The sequence below is a fragment of the Garra rufa genome, unplaced genomic scaffold (genome assembly GCF_049309525.1).
Source record: "Garra rufa unplaced genomic scaffold, GarRuf1.0 hap1_unplaced_121, whole genome shotgun sequence".
In the NCBI taxonomy this organism is placed as follows: domain Eukaryota; kingdom Metazoa; phylum Chordata; class Actinopteri; order Cypriniformes; family Cyprinidae; genus Garra; species Garra rufa.
Genome location: NW_027394396.1, coordinates 3,472 through 24,289, shown reverse-complemented (window position 1 = coordinate 24,289; position 20,818 = coordinate 3,472). Strand labels below are relative to the sequence as shown.

Below are 20,818 nucleotides of genomic sequence, written 5' to 3'. Positions count from 1 at the left end.
GAATGTTTTCAGCATCCGCTTGTCTCGAAAGACAATGGTAACGCCCTGTCTGGTTGTTCAATCTTGTTGAAATTCAATATAAACAATGCACTTTCTATGGAGGACACAGAACAGATTGACTGGTCAACGCTTAGATGAGCTGTAAATAAACATCGGTTTGTCCTGTTCTAGCTGGCGACCATAGCGGACACCAGTAAGCACGTGTTTCCGGTCTTGGGAGGATTCCAGGCGCTGAGAGGAATGATTGACTCGGTAAACTTGAAGATTCAGCTACTTCAGCCATTGTACTATATAATTTACAAGTTTAATATACAGTGAACTGATTGACCTGAAACGTTTTGCTCTGGTGTTTTTTTATGTATTACTTAGGGCATTTCCAAAAGCCATTGTAAGCCTTAGTTGATCATAGAAATAATTGGCATCAATGCAGAAATTACACACTTTAGCTTTAAAAAATAATAGATGAGTACATTTTACATTTTGTAAAAAAATTTACATTGTGGGTTTTTTAAGTTTGTTTTCTTGTTTGTTTTACAAGAAAACGGTCGTTCTACATCAGAATTATATATGTTCTTTTGATGTTTCTTTGGAAAATTTACTAGCAATTTATGAGTAAAAACTGTTTGAAATTTTTTAATAACAAATAGATTTATTATATGATATATTTTTGTTTTAGATCATCAAAAAATCTTGCATCGAGATCTTGGCAGCGGAGCCATCCAGCGTATGTGCAGGAGGTATGATAATATGAAAATAATATAAATAAATTATATATATGTACCAGTCAAAACTTTTTCAACAGTAAGATTTTTAATGTTTTTTTTTTTAAAGAAGTCTCTTCTGCTCACCACCCCTGCATTTATTTGAGCCAAAGTACAGCAAAATTCAGACATATTTTTACTATTTAAAATGACTATTTTTTAACTGTTTGTTTGTTTGAATATATTTTAAAATTTAATTTATTCCTGGATTTTAAAGCTTGAATTTTCAGTATCATTACTCCAGTCTTCAGTGTCACATGATCCTTCAGAAATCATTCTAATATACTGATTTACTTCTCAAAAAACATATTATTATTATTAGTATGTTGATAACAGCTAATTAGAATTTTTTCAGGTTTCTTTGATGAATAGAAAGTTCAGAAGAACAGCATTTATCTGAAATAGAAATCTTTTGTAACATTATAAATGTCTTTATCATCACTTTTGATCAATTTAAAGCATCCTTGCTAAATAAAAGTATTAATTTCAATATTTTTTTTTCCCAAATTATATATACTGACTTCAAGCTTTTGAATGGTATAGTGTATAATGTTACAAAAGCTTTTTGTTTCAGACAAATGCTGATCTTTGGATCTTTTTATTCATCAAATAATCCTGAAAAATTATTAATATTGATAATAATAATAATAAAAATGTTTCTTGAGCAGCAAATCAGCATATTAGAATGTTTTCTGAAGGATCATGTGACACTAAAGACTAAAGTAAAGATGCCGAAAATTCTGCTTTGATCACAGAAATAAATTACATTTTAAAATATATTCGAATAGAAACCAATTATTTTAAATACTAAAAATATTTCAAAATTTTACTGCTTTTGCTGAATCAAATATTTGCAGAGGAGACTTTAAAAAACATTGAAAATCTTACTGTTCAAATACTTTTGGCTTGTAGTGTGTTCTAAGACTGAAGTAATGACTCTGAAAATGTAGCTTTGATCACAAGAATAAATTACAATTTAAAAATATATTCAAATAGAAACCAATTATTTTAAATACTAAAAATATTTCAAAATTTTACTGCTGTTGCTGAATCAAATGTTTGCAGAAGAGACTTTAAAAAACATAAAAAATCTTACTGTTCAGATACTTTTGGCTTGTAGTGTGTTCTAAGACTGAAGTAATGACTCTGAAAATGTAGCTTTGATCACAGAAATAAATTACATTTTAAAAATATATTCAAATAGAAACCAATTATTTCAAATACTAAAAATATTTCAAAATTTTACTGCTTTTGCTGAATCAAATGTTTGCAGAAGAGACTTTAAAAAACATTAAAAATCTTACTGTTCAAATACTTTTGGCTTGTAGTGTGTTTTAAGACTGGAGTAATGATGCTGAAAATGTAGCTTTGATCACAAGAATAAATTACATTTTAAAATATATTCAAATAGAAACCAATTATTTCAAATGCTAAAAATATTTCAAAATTTTACTGCTTTTGCTGCATTAAATATTTGCAGAAGACTTTTGAAAAAATACTCAGTGACTGTGGGAATATGTGTTTCAGAGTCATTTCAAGTAGTGGTGAGAGGGAATGGATTTCGACACGCCAGAAACATCGACCAAGTCCTGTGCAGCTTCAAAATCAATGACACGGTCACGCTTAGTGAGTCTTTTTTCTTCAAAAAAGTTTTAAAAGTCATTTTAACTGGTTTATTGAACACTTTATTCTTCTGTTTGCAGACGAGAAGCCTGCAAGCGTTGAAGACACGTTCTTGCTGTGCCCCGCTCCTGTTATAGACGAAGTTGGAAAGTAAGTTTGAGGCTGACGGACGGGTCTGCCATGCATTAGGCGTGTTTATGATCGCTGTCAAAGGTCGCATTCCACTTCCTGTTCAGCTCGCTGTTTCAGCTGTGAGGTCATGCTGTCGATTTCCAGCCGTTCGTGGCCTTGTTTTTCCTGTCGGATCCAGAGAATCAAAGCTTTACATGATGTCAGAGGCTCTGAGGAGCCATTAAAAGCAGATAGTTCCTCAGAAATCATTGTTCCTCACACCCACTCTCTCTTTTTCTTTGTTCCTCTTCCATTATTTCAGTCTATCCCTTTACTGCTCCCATAAACCCCAGATGATACATATTTTCTCCTTCGCTTCCTTCTGCTTTCCATTCAACACTCATGCAGCATGTTTGGGTTAGATCTTGTTATTAAGAACATTATTTGTGTACAGTGTTCCTGGAAAAAAAGTGACCAAGACAGCCAAAAATACATTATATAGGTCAAAATGATCAAATTTTCTTTTATGCCAAAAATCATTAGGATATGAAGTAAAGATCATGTTCTATGAATATATTTAGTAAATTTCCTACTGTAAATATATCAAAACTTAATTTTTGATTAGTAATATGCATTGCTAAGAACTTCATTTGAACAACTTTACATGCAATTTTCTCAATATTTAGATTTTTTTCCACCTTTAGATTCCAGATTTTCAAATATTGTCCATTTATAACAAACCATACATCAATGAAAGCTTATTTATTATTTATTTATTCACTTATTGTATATATATGTATGCATTTTTTTTCACAGATTATGTTTGCTAAATAACTAACAATAAATGTAATGTAGGGATGCACCAAAATTAAAATTCTGATTAATATCGATTAACTGATATATATTTTTAATTTATGACAACAAAAAAATTAAAAAATTAAATATTACGTTTAAATTAGTATTAGATAGTGGCAAAAAAAAAAAAAAATAAAAAATAAAAAATGGTTAAATCCACATAATTTATGTAAGTCCACACATTATTATCAAATATCAACCAATATATACAAATATTGTTTTAAAAATGTAATTAAAACAAAAATAAAAAGATTACTGGAATACATTGGAAATTTCAGTGTTTTTTGTGCCATTTCTTTGTAATTATTTGTAAAATTTACTAGCAATTTATTGGTAAACATAATTGCAAAGTAAATTTTTATTTACCAATTTATATTGTACTTTTTATTTTTCCAGTACAAAATTGATCTCTTATATTAGTGTAATTGTAGTATCACTGAGGTTTTATTAATATTTTTAATTCGTTTTTGATTTTTTTGTTTTCGTTTTAATTTTTGTCATTTTTATTTCAATTTTTACTGAAATTTATTTGTACAACAGCTGTCATTATAACTTTATATTACAACATTATAACTAATTTTTAAATATCAATAATTAAGTTTTTAAATATAATAAGTTATAGTAAAAATTAAGCATAATTAATCTCTTGTTTTTATTTTTTATTCATACCTAAAGTTTTAGTTTTAGAGTTTTTTGGTAGATTTAATATCTATAGGGTTAGTTAGGGTTAGATTAAAACATTTAATGAAAATTAGAAATGGTAAAATAAAATGTTTAATAATATTTTTAAAACAAATAATACATAATAAAAGTTTCAGTTTTAGCTAACTAAAATCACCCTGATGTTGATTGGTAGTTTAATGTTAAAACTTATCTTCCTATGCAATTATAGAACCCTTTTTTGTTCTAATAGAAATATTTATTTTTAGGACTTAACTTAACTTATCTTTATCCCCTCACATACTTGCCCTAAATCACCAGATCAACAGTCTGTTTCTCTTCTCAACTCAACTTCGTCTTGTCTCACTGCAAAAAATGCTTCTCTTACTTAGATTTTTTTGTCTTGTTTCCAGCCAAATTATCTACAAATTCTTAAATCAAGTAGGATTTTTTAGACAAGTAAAAATTACTAAGTCTTTTTAGCTTGAAACAAGAAAAATAAATATATTTCTAACCCCATTGGAAGATTATTTAGCTTGTTTCAAGCAAAAACGCATTTAATTTAGTTTTTTTCTAAAAACAAGACAATAATTTTTATCAGTCTCGAAAATCCTTCTTGATTTAAGAATTTTTAGATATTTTGCCTGGAAACAAGACAAAAAATCTAAGTAAGAAAGGCATTTTTGCAGTGCTTCAGTCCCATCCTACATCAACACTGCAAAAAATGCTTTTCTTGCGTAAATGTTTTGTCTTGTTTCCACTCAAATTATCTAAAAATTCTTATATCATGAAGGATTTTCTAGACAAGTAAAAATTGTTTTCAAAAAAAAAAACATGTCAAAATTAAGCGTGTTCTTGCATGAAATAAGTAAAATAATCTGCCAATGTGGTAAACAAAATAATCTTGTTTTCTGTTTGAAATAAGATTATTTTTCTTACCCCTTTGGCAGATTATTAAACTTGTTCTAATCAAAAACTCACTTAATTTTGACTTGTTCTTTTCTGAAAACTAAATCATTTTTACTCGTCTAGAAAATCCTTCTTGATTTAAGAATTTTTAGATATTTTGCCTGGAAACAAGACAAAAAATCTAACTAAGAAAAGCAGTACTTCTATCCCATCCTACTTCAACACTGCAAAAAATGTTTTTCGTACTTAGATTTTTTGTCTTGTTTCCAGCCAAAATATCTAAAAATTCTTAAATCAAGAAGGATTTTCTAGACGAGTAAAAATTAATGTCTTGTTTTCAGAAAAAAACAAGTCAAAATTGATTGCGTTTTTGCTTAGAAAAAGCTAAATAATCTGCCAATGGGGTAAGAAAAATAATATTGTTTTCTGTTTGAAATAAGATTTTTTTTTTTGCTTACCCCATTGGCAGATTATTTAGCTTGTTCTAATCAAAAGCTCACTTAATTTTGACTTGTTTTTTTCTGAAAACTAAATCATTTTTACTCGTCTAGAAAATCCTTCTTGATTTAAGAATTTTTAGATATTTTGCCTGGAAACAAGACAAAAAATCTAAGTAAGAAATGTATTTTTGCAGTGCTTTTGTCCCATCCTACATCAACACTGCAAAAAATGCTTCTCTTACTTAGATTTCAAAATTAATTGCGTTTTTGCTTAGAACAAGCAAAATAATCTGCCAATGGGGTAAAAAAAATAATCTTGTTTTCTGTTTGAAATTAGATTTTTTTTATTTTTTTGCTTGTTCTAAGATAAAACTCACTTCATTTTGACTTATTTTTTTCTGAAAACAATAAAAAATGTTTACTTGTGTAGAAAATTCTTCTTGATTTAAGAATTTGTAGATATTTTGCCTAGGAACAAGACAAAAAAATCTAAGTACTTCTATCCCATCCTACATCAACACTGCAAAAAATGCTTTTCTCATGTAAATTTTTTGTCTTGTTTCCACTCAAATTATTTAAAAATTCTTAAGTAAAAATGATTGTCTTGTTTTCAGAAAAATGAGTCAATATGAAGTGAGTTTTTGATTAGAGCAAGCAAAATATTCTGCCAATGGAGTAAGAAAAATACTATTGTTTTCTGTTAAAAATAAAATTTTATTGCTCACAACATTGGCAGATATTTAGCTTGTTCTAATCAAAAACTCACTTAATTTTGACTTGTTTTTTCTGAAAACTAAATAATTTTTACTCGTCTAGAAAATCCTTCTTGATTTAAGAATTTTTAGATATTTTGCCTGGAAACAAGACAAAAAATCTAACTAAGAAAAGCAGTACTTCTATCCCATCCTACATCAACACTGCAAAAAATGTTTTTCGTACTTAGATTTTTTTTCTTGTTTCCAGCCAAAATATCTAAAAATTCTTAAATCAAGAAGGATTTTCTCGACGAGTAAAAATTATTTAGTTTTCAGAAAAAAACAAGTCAAAATTAATTGCGTTTTTGATTAGAACAAGCAAAATATTCTGCCAATGGAGTAAGAAAAATACTATTGTTTTCTGTTTAAAATAAAATTTTATTGCTCACAACATTGGCAGATATTTAGCTTGTTCTAATCAAAAACTCACTTAATTTTGACTTGTTTTTTCTGAAAACTAAATAATTTTTACTCGTCTAGAAAATCCTTCTTGATTTAAGAATTTTTAGATATTTTGCCTGGAAACAAGACAAAAAATCTAACTAAGAAATGTATTTTTGAAGTGCTTCTGTCCCATCCTACATCAACACTGCAAAAAATGCTTCTCTTACTTAGATTTCAAAATTAATTGCGTTTTTGCTTAGAACAAGCAAAATAATCTGCCAATGGGGTAAAAAAAAAATCTTGTTTTCTGTTTGAAATTAGATTTTTTTTATTTTTTTGCTTGTTCTAAGATAAAACTCACTTCATTTTGACTTATTTTTTTTCTGAAAACAATAAAAAATGTTTACTTGTGTAGAAAATCCTTCTTGATTTAAGAATTTGTAGATATTTTGCCTAGGAACAAGACAAAAAAATCTAAGTACTTCTATCCCATCCTACATCAACACTGCAAAAAATGCTTTTCTCATGTAAATTTTTTGTCTTGTTTCCACTCAAATTATTTAAAAATTCTTAAGTTAAAATGATTGTCTTGTTTTCAGAAAAATGAGTCAATATGAAGTGAGTTTTTGATTAGAACAAGCAAAATATTCTGCCAATGGAGTAAGAAAAATACTATTGTTTTCTGTTAAAAATAAAATTTTATTGCTCACAACATTGGCAGATATTTAGCTTGTTCTAATCAAAAACTCACTTAATTTTGACTTGTTTTTTCTGAAAACTAAATAATTTTTACTCGTCTAGAAAATCCTTCTTGATTTAAGAATTTTTAGATATTTTGCCTGGAAACAAGACAAAAAATCTAACTAAGAAAAGCAGTACTTCTATCCCATCCTACATCAACACTGCAAAAAATGTTTTTCGTACTTAGATTTTTTTTCTTGTTTCCAGCCAAAATATCTAAAAATTCTTAAATCAAGAAGGATTTTCTCGACGAGTAAAAATTATTTAGTTTTCAGAAAAAAACAAGTCAAAATTAATTGCGTTTTTGATTAGAACAAGCAAAATATTCTGCCAATGGAGTAAGAAAAATACTATTGTTTTCTGTTTAAAATAAAATTTTATTGCTCACAACATTGGCAGTTATTTAGCTTGTTCTAATCAAAAACTACTTAATTTTGACTTGTTTTTTCTGAAAACTAAATAATTTTTACTCGTCGAGAAAATCGTTTTTGATCTAAGAATTTGTCGATATTTTGTCTGGAAACAAGACAAAACATCTAAGTAAGAAGTAAGACTGTCTGGCTGTTGATGATGATTCTTTTGCACAGAGGAATGTGCAGCTAATCTGGAATAGATGCTCTCCAACAGAGAAAATGGTCTTATCTGTCAAAAACGCAGACTTGGCCTCTTCGTGTCGGGAGACAAACCTCGGCGGGAATGCCGAACATTTGGAGAGCTGTTTTCATCGAATGTTTGAGACACTAGACAGCTGACTACAACAAAAGTTAACCAGCACCCTGCAGAGCTCTGCGAGGCTGCCAATTATGGTCTGCGAGGCATTTTTCATAGAACTAAAGATCCGCAAATACGTCTTTATGTAAAATATGTAAGAGAAATGTAGCGGGGTTGTTTTTGGCACACATGTCTCATGTCTGTTTAAATCCCGCTGGTCTTGTTTTCTGCTTCTATGGAGCCTGCTGTGCAGCGTTGCAGGATTTGCTGGCTTTCCAAGTGACAAAAGTGGGTATGAGAATTAATGTTTGGTCTTTTGCGACTCAGGGTGGTGTACCTGCAAGTCAGCATGAATGAGGGTCTGTCCTTCATCACCAGCTCCGTTCACATCACCACGACCGAGTGTGTAAGTCTGACTACAAACACAACGTCACGTCTAGCACAACTACAGAATAGCAAATGCTCATTCATTTTATACTGTGAAACATGGGATCCAGTTTTTTAATAATATTTAAATATTATTTTGTAATGCAATATTCCTTAATTTTACACCATTTTGCTTTTCACTGTGAAAATTGCATGTAGTTTTTCTAATAATATTTTATTATTATACATTAATTTTTTTAAATAATATTTAAGTGTTTTTTGTCAGAGCATTCATTAATTTACACCATTTTACATTTTACTAAACAAAAAATATATATATTTTATATAATTTTTAAATATATTTTATATATTATACATTTTGTCATTTAATATTCAGTAATTTTACACCATTTTACTGACAAAAGCAATTTGTCATGTATATTAATTCATTTATACCATTTTAGATTTTCCTGCAAAAAATTACATGTACATTTTAATGCAATTATTTAATTTATAAATATATATAATTTTTTTATATTATTTAAATATTTAAAAACATTGTTTTGTATAGCTATATTAATTTATTTACACCATTTTTTGTTTTACTGTTAAAAATGACATGTAATATTTTTAGAATAATTAAACATTTTTTCATGTCTCATTAATGCATATTGCACAATTTTATTGACAAATTACATTACATTTTTTAAACAATATTCAAACATAATTGTCATGTTTATTCATTTTTACTGTGAAAAATGAAAGGCATTTTTTATAATAACTAAATAAAATTAATGTCATATTCTTATTTTACTGACAAAAATGATGTGCCTTTTTTTAAAATAATGTTTAAACGTAATATTCATGAATTCATACCATTTTACATTTTATTGTGAAAAATCACATGAAATTTTGTATAATATTCAAACATTGTTTTGTAAAGTTATATTCATTAATTTACACCATTTTACATTTTACTGTGAAAAAAAGCCAAGTAATATTTTTATAATAAATAAACATTAATTCATGCATTTTACACAATTTTATTGACAAAAATAATATTCAAACATAATTTTGTTGTGTCATATTCATTTTTACTGTAAAAAATAAAATGCATATTTTAAAATAATTAAACTTTTTAATGTCACATTCCTTAATTTTACATCATTTTACTGACAAAAATGATGTGACTTTTTACAAATAATGTTATTTGGTCATGTAATATTCATTCATTTGTACCATTTTACATTTTACTGTAAAAAAATTGTAAATTTGAATTTAAAATTTATTTTTAATATTAAAAAATTATTTTGTCCAGTTCGATTCATTAATTTACGCCATTTTACAGACAAAAATTGTAATATTTAAAATAATATTTAATAATATTTAAACATTTCATCATGCCATATTCGTTAATTTTACATCATTTTCTAAAATTGTAAATAAAATACTAGTGTTAATAAATTATAAATCAAACAGATTACTGGACTACATTTTACACATTTTACAAGAAATACTATTTCAGGCATTATACTTCAAAATCTCATGTTTAATTCAATGTGTTACCTGCCATTTCCTGCGAAATGTTACAATTTAAATTGTTACAAATTATTATTTTAATATAGTATTACAATATTAGTTCAATTTGTATCCTAATCTAATAACAATAGTAATCAGAATAAAAAAATTCTTTCAACCCTCGCTTTCAATCACAATTTAAAACAGTTTTTTGTTTAATAGAAGCCTTTATTTCACCTTTCAGCAATATAGCTCTTATAAATGATTGTAATTATGCTAGATTATAAATCATTGAAGAGTTTAAGGGTGGTCTTTAGTTCGTAACCCCTTATTTCCTTTAGATTCTCCTCTCCTCATGTTCAGGTCGTCCCCTATCATCATTTTCTCTTCACAAACCCCCTTCCCCCCAAAAACACACACAGACCTCCAGAGCCAAACCGCAGACAAACCCGTCTCTGATTCTCACTGCGCAGAGGCTTCAGGCCCACAACCACACAATCACTTTTTATGAAGCGTTTCGTCTCCAAATACTTCACAAATGCACTCTGCTATTCTCTTTCTTTTCCCATGACAGACTATCAAACAGTTTTTGAGAGTCATAGCTTGACTTTTGATGAAAATGTCCCGTAAACTTAGCCAGTATTTTCAAAATAGTTTCATTTTGCGTTTTACCGGGAAAAATGACATGCAAATGTTTAATTATATTTAAACACCATGTCATATTCAGTCATTGTACTGTAAATAATGTCATTTTTAAGTATTTAAACATTATTTTTTATATTTTAATTTTCTCACAAAATCACATGTACATTTTGCTGGCAAAAATTAAACAATTTAAACATTATTTTGTAACGTTACAGGTCATTAAATGTAATTTTAAAGTCATTAATTTACACCATTTTATGTTTTAATTGAATAATTTTATATTAATTAGACATAATTTTTTCATGTCTCAATAATGCATTTTACACAGTTTTATTGACAAAAATGACATCATTTCTAATATAATATGCAAACATAATTTTGTCATGTCATATTTATTAATTTTTACTGTGAAAAATAAAATGCTTTAAAATTTTGCATTTTACCGGGAAAAATGACATGCACAAATTTAATTATATTTAAACACCATGTCATATTCAGTCATTTTCCACCATTGGACTGTAAATAATGTCATTTTTAAGTAATATTTAAACATTATTTTGTCATGTATATTAATTCATTTTTATTTTATTTTATCACAAAATCACATGTACATTTTGCTAGCAAAAATGAAACAATTTAAACATTATTTTGTAACGTTACAGGTCATTAAATGTCATTTTAAAGTCATTAATTTACACCATTTTATGTTTTAATTATATAATTTTATATTAATTAGACATCATTTTTTCATGTCTCAATAATGCATTTTACACAGTTTTATTGACAAAAATGACATCATTTCTAATATAATATGCAAACATAATTTTGTCATGTCATATTTATTAATTTTTACTGTGAAAAATAAAATGCTTTAAAATTTTGCATTTTACCGGGAAAAATGACATGCACAAATTTAATTATATTTAAACACCATGTCATATTCAGTCATTTTCCACCATTGGACTGTAAATAATGTAATTTTTAAGTAATATTTAAACATTATTTTGTCATGTATATTAATTCATTTTTATTTTATTTTATCACAAAATCACATGTACATTTTGCTAGCAAAAATGAAACAATTTAAACATTATTTTGTAACGTTACAGGTCATTAAATGTAATTTTAAAGTCATTAATTTACACCATTTTATATTTTACTCTGAAAAAATGACATGAAATAATTTTATATTAATTAGACATAATTTTTTCATGTCTCAATAATGCATTTGACACAATTTTATTGACAAAAATGACATTAAAATTTTACAATGATAATTTTGTCATGTCATATTTATTAATTTTTACTGTGAAAAATAAAATGCTTTAATATTTTCAAAATAGTTTCATTTTGCATTTTACCGGGAAAAATGACATGCAAATATTTAATTTTATTTAAACACCATGTCATATTCAGTCATTTTCCACCATTGGACTGTAAATAATGTCATTTTTAAGTAATATTTAAACATTATTTTGTCATGTATATTAATTCATTTTTATTTTATTTTATCACAAAATCACATGTACATTTTGCTAGCAAAAATGAAACAATTTAAACATTATTTTGAAACGTTACAGGTCATTAAATGTAATTTTAAAGTCATTAATTTACACCATTTTATATTTTACTCTGAAAAAATGACATGAAATAATTTTATATTAATTAGACATAATTTTTTCATGTCTCAATAATGCATTTGACACAATTTTATTGACAAAAATGACATTAAAATTTTACAATGATAATTTTGTCATGTCATATTTATTAATTTTTACTGTGAAAAATAAAATGCTTTAATATTTTCAAAATAGTTTCATTTTGCATTTTACCGGGAAAAATGACATGCAAATATTTAATTTTATTTAAACACCATGTCATATTCAGTCATTTTCCACCATTGGACTGTAAATAATGTCATTTTTAAGTCATATTTAAACATTATTTTGTCATGTATATTAATTAATTTTTATTTTATTTTATCACAAAATCACATGTACATTTTGCTAGCAAAAATGAAACAATTTAAACATTATTTTGTAACGTTACAGGTCATTAAATGTAATTTTAAAGTCATTAATTTACACCATTTTATATTTTACTCTGAAAAAATGACATGAAATAATTTTATATTAATTAGACATAATTTTTTCATGTCTCAATAATGCATTTGACACAATTTTATTGACAAAAATGACATCAAAATTTTACAATGATAATTTTGTCATGTCATATTTATTAATTTTTACTGTGAAAAATAAAATGCTTTAATATTTTCAAAATAGTTTCATTTTGCATTTTACCGGGAAAAATGACATGCAAATATTTAATTATATTTAAATACCATGTCATATTCAGTCATTTTCCACCATTGGACTTTAAATAATGTCATTTTTAAGTAATATTTAAACATTATTTTGTCATGTATATTAATTCATTTATTATTTTATTTTCTCACAAAATCACATGTACATTTTGCTGGCAAAAATAAAACAATTTAAACATTATTTTGTAACGTTACAGGTCATTAAATGTAATTTTAAAGTCATTAATTTACACCATTTTATATTTTACTCTGAAAAAATTACATGAAATAATTTTATATTAATTAGACATATTTTTTTCATTTCTCATTAATGCATTTGACACAATTTTATTGACAAAAATGACATTAAAATTTTATAATGATAATTTTGTCATGTCATATTTATTAATTTTCACTGTGAAAAATTAAATGCTTTAATATTTTCAAAATAGTTTCATTTTGTATTTTACCAGGAAAAATGATATGCGAATGTTTAATTATATTTAAACACTATGTCGTATTCAGTCATTTCCATCATTGTACTGTAAAAATAAAATAATATTTAAACATTATTTTGTCATGTATATTAATTCATTTATATTTTAATTTTCTCACAAAATGACGTACATTTTGCTGGCAAAAAATTAAACAATTTAACATTATTTTGTAACTTTATTAAATGTAATTTAATATTGAAAAAATTATGTAATATTTTTAAAATAATTAAAAATTAATGTCTCATTCATGCGTTTTACACAATTGTATTGAAAAATGACACAAAAATGACATGCAATTTATTCCATTTTACATTTTACTGAACAAAAAAATACATGTAATTTTTTTATAATATATTTTAACATTTTGTCATGTCATATTTAGTCATTTTGCACCATTTTACTGACAAAAACATTTTTTAAATAATATTTAAACATTATTTTCAAACTGTTTTTAGTAGCCATAACGTGACTTTTGATGAAAATGTTCCGTAAACGTAGTCGATATTTTCAAAATAGTTTCATTTTTGCATTTTACCGGGAAAAATGACATGCAAATGTTTAATTATATTTAAACACCATGTCATATTCAGTCATTTTCCATCATTGTACAGAAAAAAATGTCATTTTTAAGTAATATTTAAACAGTATTAATTCATTTTACACCACTTTACATTTCACTGTAAAAAGAAATGTGTATTTCTATCATATTTAAGCATTTTGTCTTATAATATTTATACATTTTACATTCATTTTTAATTTTCCTCACAAAAAATGATACTAATTGTGCCAATTGTCTCATTTCCTCCCCATTTGTCTATTTCTGTGTCTGTTTTTGTGTAGTTTGACGGCACGATCCTCCTGATCACGCTGCTGGTGCTGTTTCTCTTGTTGGGTCTGTTGTTCATGTGGTGGTTCTGGCCGCTGTGCTGCACTGTAGTAAGTCATCGCCTCATTTACCAGAAATATTAGTCTTCATATGTTCTCACGACATCTTCCAGTAGTTTTAATCGGGGATCCGAACTCATGTATTTGTGGTAAAGACTGAAGTTGAGTGATTTAAGGTGGAAAATTGGTCAGCTGATCTCAGCGAGGTCATGGTTTGACATGCTGTTCTATATTCTGTGTATAATGTGACTTTTTTGTGGTGTTTGTGGTTATTTGAGTTTTTCACACAATATCTTTCCACAGGTGATCAAGGAACCTCCTCCTCCTCCACCTCCAGAGCCGGTGAGTTACAGCTTCATCTGCGACTAAAGCATTAAATATCACAAACGGAGAGTGTTGAGAAATATTTATGGGTCTCATAGCAGGAGCCTCAGGGGTGTTAGAAGGTCTAGGTAAAATTTCAGAGAAAAAAATAAAAATAATAAAACATAATATAATAAAAAATAGATAAATATAGATTAAATATAATATTATATTATATTAATATAATATAATATATAATATAAGTATTACTTTTAAATAAAATTAATATTAATTAAATCATATTTAAACATTTTATCATGTAATATTAATTAATTAATTAAATATAATATTAATTATAAATCATTAAGAATAAATTAAGCAAAAATATTTTTATATTTTTTTTTATTAATTAAATGACATTTAAACATTTTATCATGTAATATTAATTTTGCACAGTTTCACATTTTACTGACAAAAATGACATGTAATTTTTTTAATAATATTAAAATACTATTTTGTTAAGATTATATAGATAGATAATATTAAATATAATATAAATTATTAATCATTAATAATAAAATAAGCAAAATATATTTTATGATATGTATTTTATTATAACAATGTTAATTAAATAATATTTAAACATTTGATCATGTAATATTAATTTTGCACAGTTTCACATTTTACTGACAAAAATGACATGTAGTTTTTAAAATAATATTTAAATACTATTTTGTTAAGATAGATAGATAGATACTATAAAATATAATATTAATTATTAATAATAAAACAAGCAAAACCTATATTTTGTATATAATTTATATTAATATTAATTAAATCATATTTAAACATTTTATCATGTAATATACATTCATTTTGCACAATTGTACATTTTACTGACATGTATTTTTTAAATAATATTAAAATACTATTTTGTTGAGATTATATAGATAGATCATATTAAATATAATATAAATTATTAATCATTAATAAGAAAATAAGAAAAACATATGTATATAGTATATTAATATTTAATAATAGATATATTTTTATATTATATTAAAATAAAATAATAGATATATAGATCATATTAAATATTATATTAATTATTAATCATTAATAATAAAATAAGCAAAATATATTTTATGATATATATTTTATTTTAACAATGTTAATTAAATAATATTTAAACATTTGTTCATGTAATATACATTCATTTTGCACAATTTCACATTTTACTGACAAAAATAATTAAATTTTTTAAATAATATTTAAATACTATTTTCTTAAGATTAGATATATAGATAATATTAAATATAATGTTAATTATTAATCATTAATACAATAAGCAAAACATATTTTTATTATACTAATATTAATATTTTAAAATGTTATCATGTAATATTCAATTATTTTTGCACAATTTGACATATAAATAACAAACATGACATGTAATTTTTTTATATTTAAACATTATTTTGTCACGTAATATTAATTCTTTTTTTACAATATTTTACGTTTCATGGTAAAAAAAAACGTCATTTTTAAATTATATTTAAATATTATTTGGTCATGTGATAAGAAAAATGACATGACTTTAAAACTAGTGAGTACTTCATAGAAAGTAAATACTTTTATAATATACACATTTGACATTTTATTCTATATTTATTTTATAAAAACACATGGCTGACATAAGGTAAAAAAAAAGCAAGATAGCTAGAATCGGGGTGTATTTGTTAAGTCTTCAGTCTGCTGGGTCTCAATCCACTCCCTAGTTCAGTAGTAAGTACACTACTTAGTGAGGTCAGAAATGTTGTTTTAGTTATGAACTTTCTGTAAGTGTGACTGCAGTTTAACTATAAACAATGAGCAGCTTATAGCTCGAAAACCTACCATTTCAAAGTGGATGTAAATTATTCTCTTCATCTGTATTCAGAAGCAAATCTCATGTCAACATCTAAGTCACAGCAGGGTTAGAAGGGACCGAATGTTTTAGCGTGAGAGATTCTTAAAGAGCTTTTAATGAAAACCATCAGATGATTTTGAGGAACAACATCAACATGTCAAAGAAGCACTGGCAGTTTCCTCCTGAGAGCAGATGTTTCGTACCTCTCGTGCTTCTTCACATTATGCAACGTGTTTTTCGTCTTCAGGAGTCAGATGATGAAGATGGGATGCCAAAGAAGAAGTGGCCCACGGTGGACGCATCGTATTACGGCGGTCGAGGAGTGGGAGGAATTAAACGAATGGAGGTGGGATTCCTCAAGGAAAATGTGTCATGTGATTGTTATTGAAAAAACACATTCATAACACTCCATCAACTTCAGTAAATAAAGTGTGGCTAGTGGAAGAAAAACTGGTCCATAGTAATTATATCAGATAAATATTATTAATATTAATTACGCACTAATATTATATACACACTACCAGTAAAACATTTAAAATATTTAAGTTTTTTAATATATATTTTTTTTTTTTAATGTTTTAAGTCTCTTCTTATTTGTGACCCTGGACCACAAAAGCAGTCTTAAGTCACTGGGGTATATTTGTAGCAATAGCCAAAAATACATTGCATGGGTCAAAATTTTTGATTTTTCTTTTATGCCAAAAATCATTAAGAAATTAAGTAAAGTTCATGTTCCATGAAGATTTTTTGTAAAATTCCTACTGTAAACATATCAAAATGTAATTTTTGATTAGTAATACGCATTGTTAAGAACTTAATTTGGACAAATTTAAAGGTGATTTTCTCAGTATTTTGATTTTTTTTTGCACCCTCAGATTCCAGATTTTCAAATAGATGTATCTCAACCAAATATTGTCCTATCCTAACAAACCATACTTCAATAAAAAGCTTATTTATTGAGCTTCCATATAATGTATATATCTCAGTTTTGTCAAATTTAACCTTATGACTGGTTTGTGGTCCAGGGTCACATTTGATCAAAAATGCAGTAAAATTGTTAAATAATATTACTATTTAAAATAGCTGTTTTCAATGTTAATATCTACTAAAATGTAATTTATTTCTGTGATACGAAGCTGAATTTTCAGCATCATTAGTGTCACATGATCCTTCAGAAATCATTCTGATATAGTTATTATCAATTACTGGCGCTCGGTTATTTATAAAGGTTCTTATTATTAAATGTTGAAATGTTGAAAGCAATTTTTATTAATGTTTTTGTGGAAACTGTAATCATTTAAGATTCTTTGATGAATATGAAGTTCTTAAGAATGTGTTTACTCTCACTTTTGATTACTTTAATGCATCCTTGCTGAATAAAAGTATTATTTTTTTTAACCTCAAACCTTTAAAATGGTAATGTATGACAGTTTCCACAAAAATATTCAACAGCACAATTGTTTTCAACATTAATAATAATCAAAAATGTTTGTTGAGCAGCAAATCAGTATATTAGAATGATTTCTGAAGGATCATGTGACACTGGAGACTGGAGTAATGATGCTGAAAATTCAGATTTGATCACAGAAATAAATTACACTTTAACAGATATTCACATAGAAAACAGGTATTTAAATTGTAATAATATTGAACAATTTTTACAGTTTTTACTGTATTTTTGTTCAAATAAATGCAGCCTAGAAAACATTTATTTAAAAAATATTTACAGTTGTAATTATTTCAAAAATAATTAGAATTATAACTATTCCAATCCGGTTGTGTATATAATAATATATATATTATTATAACCCTAACCCTATATATATATATATATATATATATATATATATATATATATATTAGTAGTGGGCCGTTATCGGCGTTAACGTGCTGCGTTAACGTGAGACTCTTATCGGGCGATAAAAAAAATATCGCCGTTAATCTATTCTCAAAGTTGGGTTGGGAGCTGGGTCTAAACTACGCAAGATATGATGACTTTCACCTTGATATTTTAGCACGGATGACGTATACCTAGTCGAATTGCACTGTAGGGGGCGAGAACGAGTCTTCAACTTCTGTGAAATTACCACATCAAATGAGACGCGCAAACATGAATGCAGCTATGAAGCCGCTTCAGGGCAGTTGCGTTGCTAGACCCTTTTTACTGGGGCACGTGAGTTATAATTTACTTTGATAATCCCGAAATAAAGACATTAAACTATATGCAACAACTAAATTGACGCTTCTAAAAGCAACGCAGTTTAACCCAAGACTATGCACGCAGATATCCATGCCGGTGCGCGTCTGTGCAGCACGCGCACGTCGTGCAACCTTTTGCGCAGAAGTACTTGGTTACACAAGTTTGTATAGGTAATTATGTTGTAAATGCAATTGTCAAGCAGTTTGTGATGCATTTTGGAAACAGGAGATGAGCGCCTGATCTAATGCGCCACCTGGCCCGTTCTCGAAGACTTACTTTTAGTCATTATTTGGGTAGCACACATATTCTGAATGCCTTCAGCAGAATTCAAATTAGCCATTTTAATCTAGATTAATCTAGATTAATTCCAAGATTTAATCTAGATTAATCTAGATTAAAAAAATTAATCTATGCCCACCCCTAATATATATACACCAAGATTTCAGTTGAATTTATAATTACAAAGCCATTTTAAGTTGCTGGAAGTAAAATATCAAAGAGTAATGATGCTGAAAATTCAAATTCAACTTTGATCACAGAATTAATTTGCATTTTAACAAATATTTACATAGAAAACAGCTATTTAAATTTTAAATATATTTCACAATTTTTACAGTTTTTACTGTATTTTTAATTAAATAAATGCAGCTATGCCAAGCAAAAATGTAAGAAAACATTTTTTTTATATATATATATTTACAATTATAATTATTTCAAGATTATTTACAATTATAATTATTATGATCTGGTAGTGTATATAATAATAAAACATTATTATATACACCAAGATTTCAGTTGAATTTGTAATAACAAAGCCATTTTATGTTACTAGAAGTAAAATATCAAAGAGTAATGATGCTGAAAATTCAGCTTTGATCACAGAAATAAATGACACTTTAACAGATATTCACATAGAAAACAGCTATTAAAATTTTAAAAATAATTCAAAATTTTTATAGTTTATACTGTATTTTTAATCAAATAAATGTAGCTATGGCAAACAAAAATGTTAATGTTAATGTTTTTTTATTTCAAAAATATTTAAAATTATAATTATTCAAAACTGGTAGTGTATATAATATTAAAAAATATATATATATATATATCATTTTTTTTTTTTTTTTTTTTTTTTTTTTAGGAAATAGGAAAGAGTAATGATGCTGAAAATTCAGCTTTGATCACAGAAATAAATTACATTTTAACAGATATTCACACAGAAAACATTTAAATTGTAATAATATTTTACTATTGTTTCTTATTTTATCAAATAAAAGCTACCTCAGTGAGCAGAAAAAAACATTTATTCCAGTATTTCAAATTTTTACATTAAAATAAAAAACAAAAACACACAACCAGATTTCAGTCAGATTTATAACAAGCAAAAAGTCATTTTAAGTCGCTAGAAGTCTCCTAGAAGTAAAATACCAAAACATCAAAAGGAAACCGAAAATGAAAAACATGCTTTTTGCATTTGCTGTAGATCCATAACAGGTTTCTAAAGATACGATCTGCTGTTTTTGCCTGCGTTCCAGGTTCGCTGGGGAGGGAAGGGCTCAACGGAGGAGGGAGCCAAGCTGGAAAAACCCAAAAACGCCGTCATAAAGATGCCCGAGCAGGAGTTTGAACCCTTTGAACCCAAGCCCAAAAAATCAAACAGGAAGCCAGCTCAGGACAGGAAGTGGTATTCTCCCATTAGGGTAAAGAAGCTCTGTCGCTGTCGTCATTGTTTATTGAAGCAGCTGGTGTTCAAAGCGCATTCTAAGCGTTCTTGTCTCGTGTTCAGGGTAAACTCGACGCCATCCTGGCTCTTTTCCGACGTGGATATGATCAAGTTTCACTTATGAGGCCGCAACCGGGAGATCATGTGAGTATCCGGATGATCAAAGAGTCTTTGCATTGTCTTTCTTCCCAAGTATGATGTCGAACAAACGCCTCCGACAACAAACAGTCTGACCAAGAGCTTTCGAGGCGTTTGAACCTCATAAATCCACGGCCTGTGGATTTTTTGACTCATTCCTCTTCGCCTCGGCCAGACGTTTCCTTACCTTTCATTTTCCAGCGACTGCCAAGAAACTTCATAGACACACCGTGCCACCTGTGTCAAATCAGTAGCCGTAAAACTCAAATAAAACACAAATGCAGACGCTTTCCAGACAGATAGTCTGCGTGTTTAAAGGCCGACTCTTATATATATGCAGAGCAGCCACATGGTTTGACTTTTTCAGGTCTGTTCGCAGGTT

The 20,818-nt window shown here is 27.0% G+C and overlaps 1 protein-coding gene across 1 annotated transcript in view; it reads left to right on the top strand.

The window, feature by feature from the left end:
* LOC141316620 (anthrax toxin receptor 1-like) overlaps positions 1–20,442 on the top strand; it is a gene marked incomplete at its 3' end in the record, with an annotated part of 36,272 nt that extends 15,830 nt beyond the window's left edge. Inside the window, exons 8-17 of the mRNA XM_073832808.1 lie at positions 172–252; positions 677–737; positions 2,289–2,387; positions 2,465–2,534; positions 8,278–8,356; positions 14,122–14,217; positions 14,470–14,508; positions 16,626–16,724; positions 20,111–20,275; positions 20,362–20,442. Coding sequence (XP_073688909.1) covers positions 172–252; positions 677–737; positions 2,289–2,387; positions 2,465–2,534; positions 8,278–8,356; positions 14,122–14,217; positions 14,470–14,508; positions 16,626–16,724; positions 20,111–20,275; positions 20,362–20,442 — 870 coding nt within the window. The remainder of the gene's footprint in view (positions 1–171; positions 253–676; positions 738–2,288; positions 2,388–2,464; positions 2,535–8,277; positions 8,357–14,121; positions 14,218–14,469; positions 14,509–16,625; positions 16,725–20,110; positions 20,276–20,361) is intronic.
* Between the last annotated feature and the right edge of the window lie 376 nt (positions 20,443–20,818).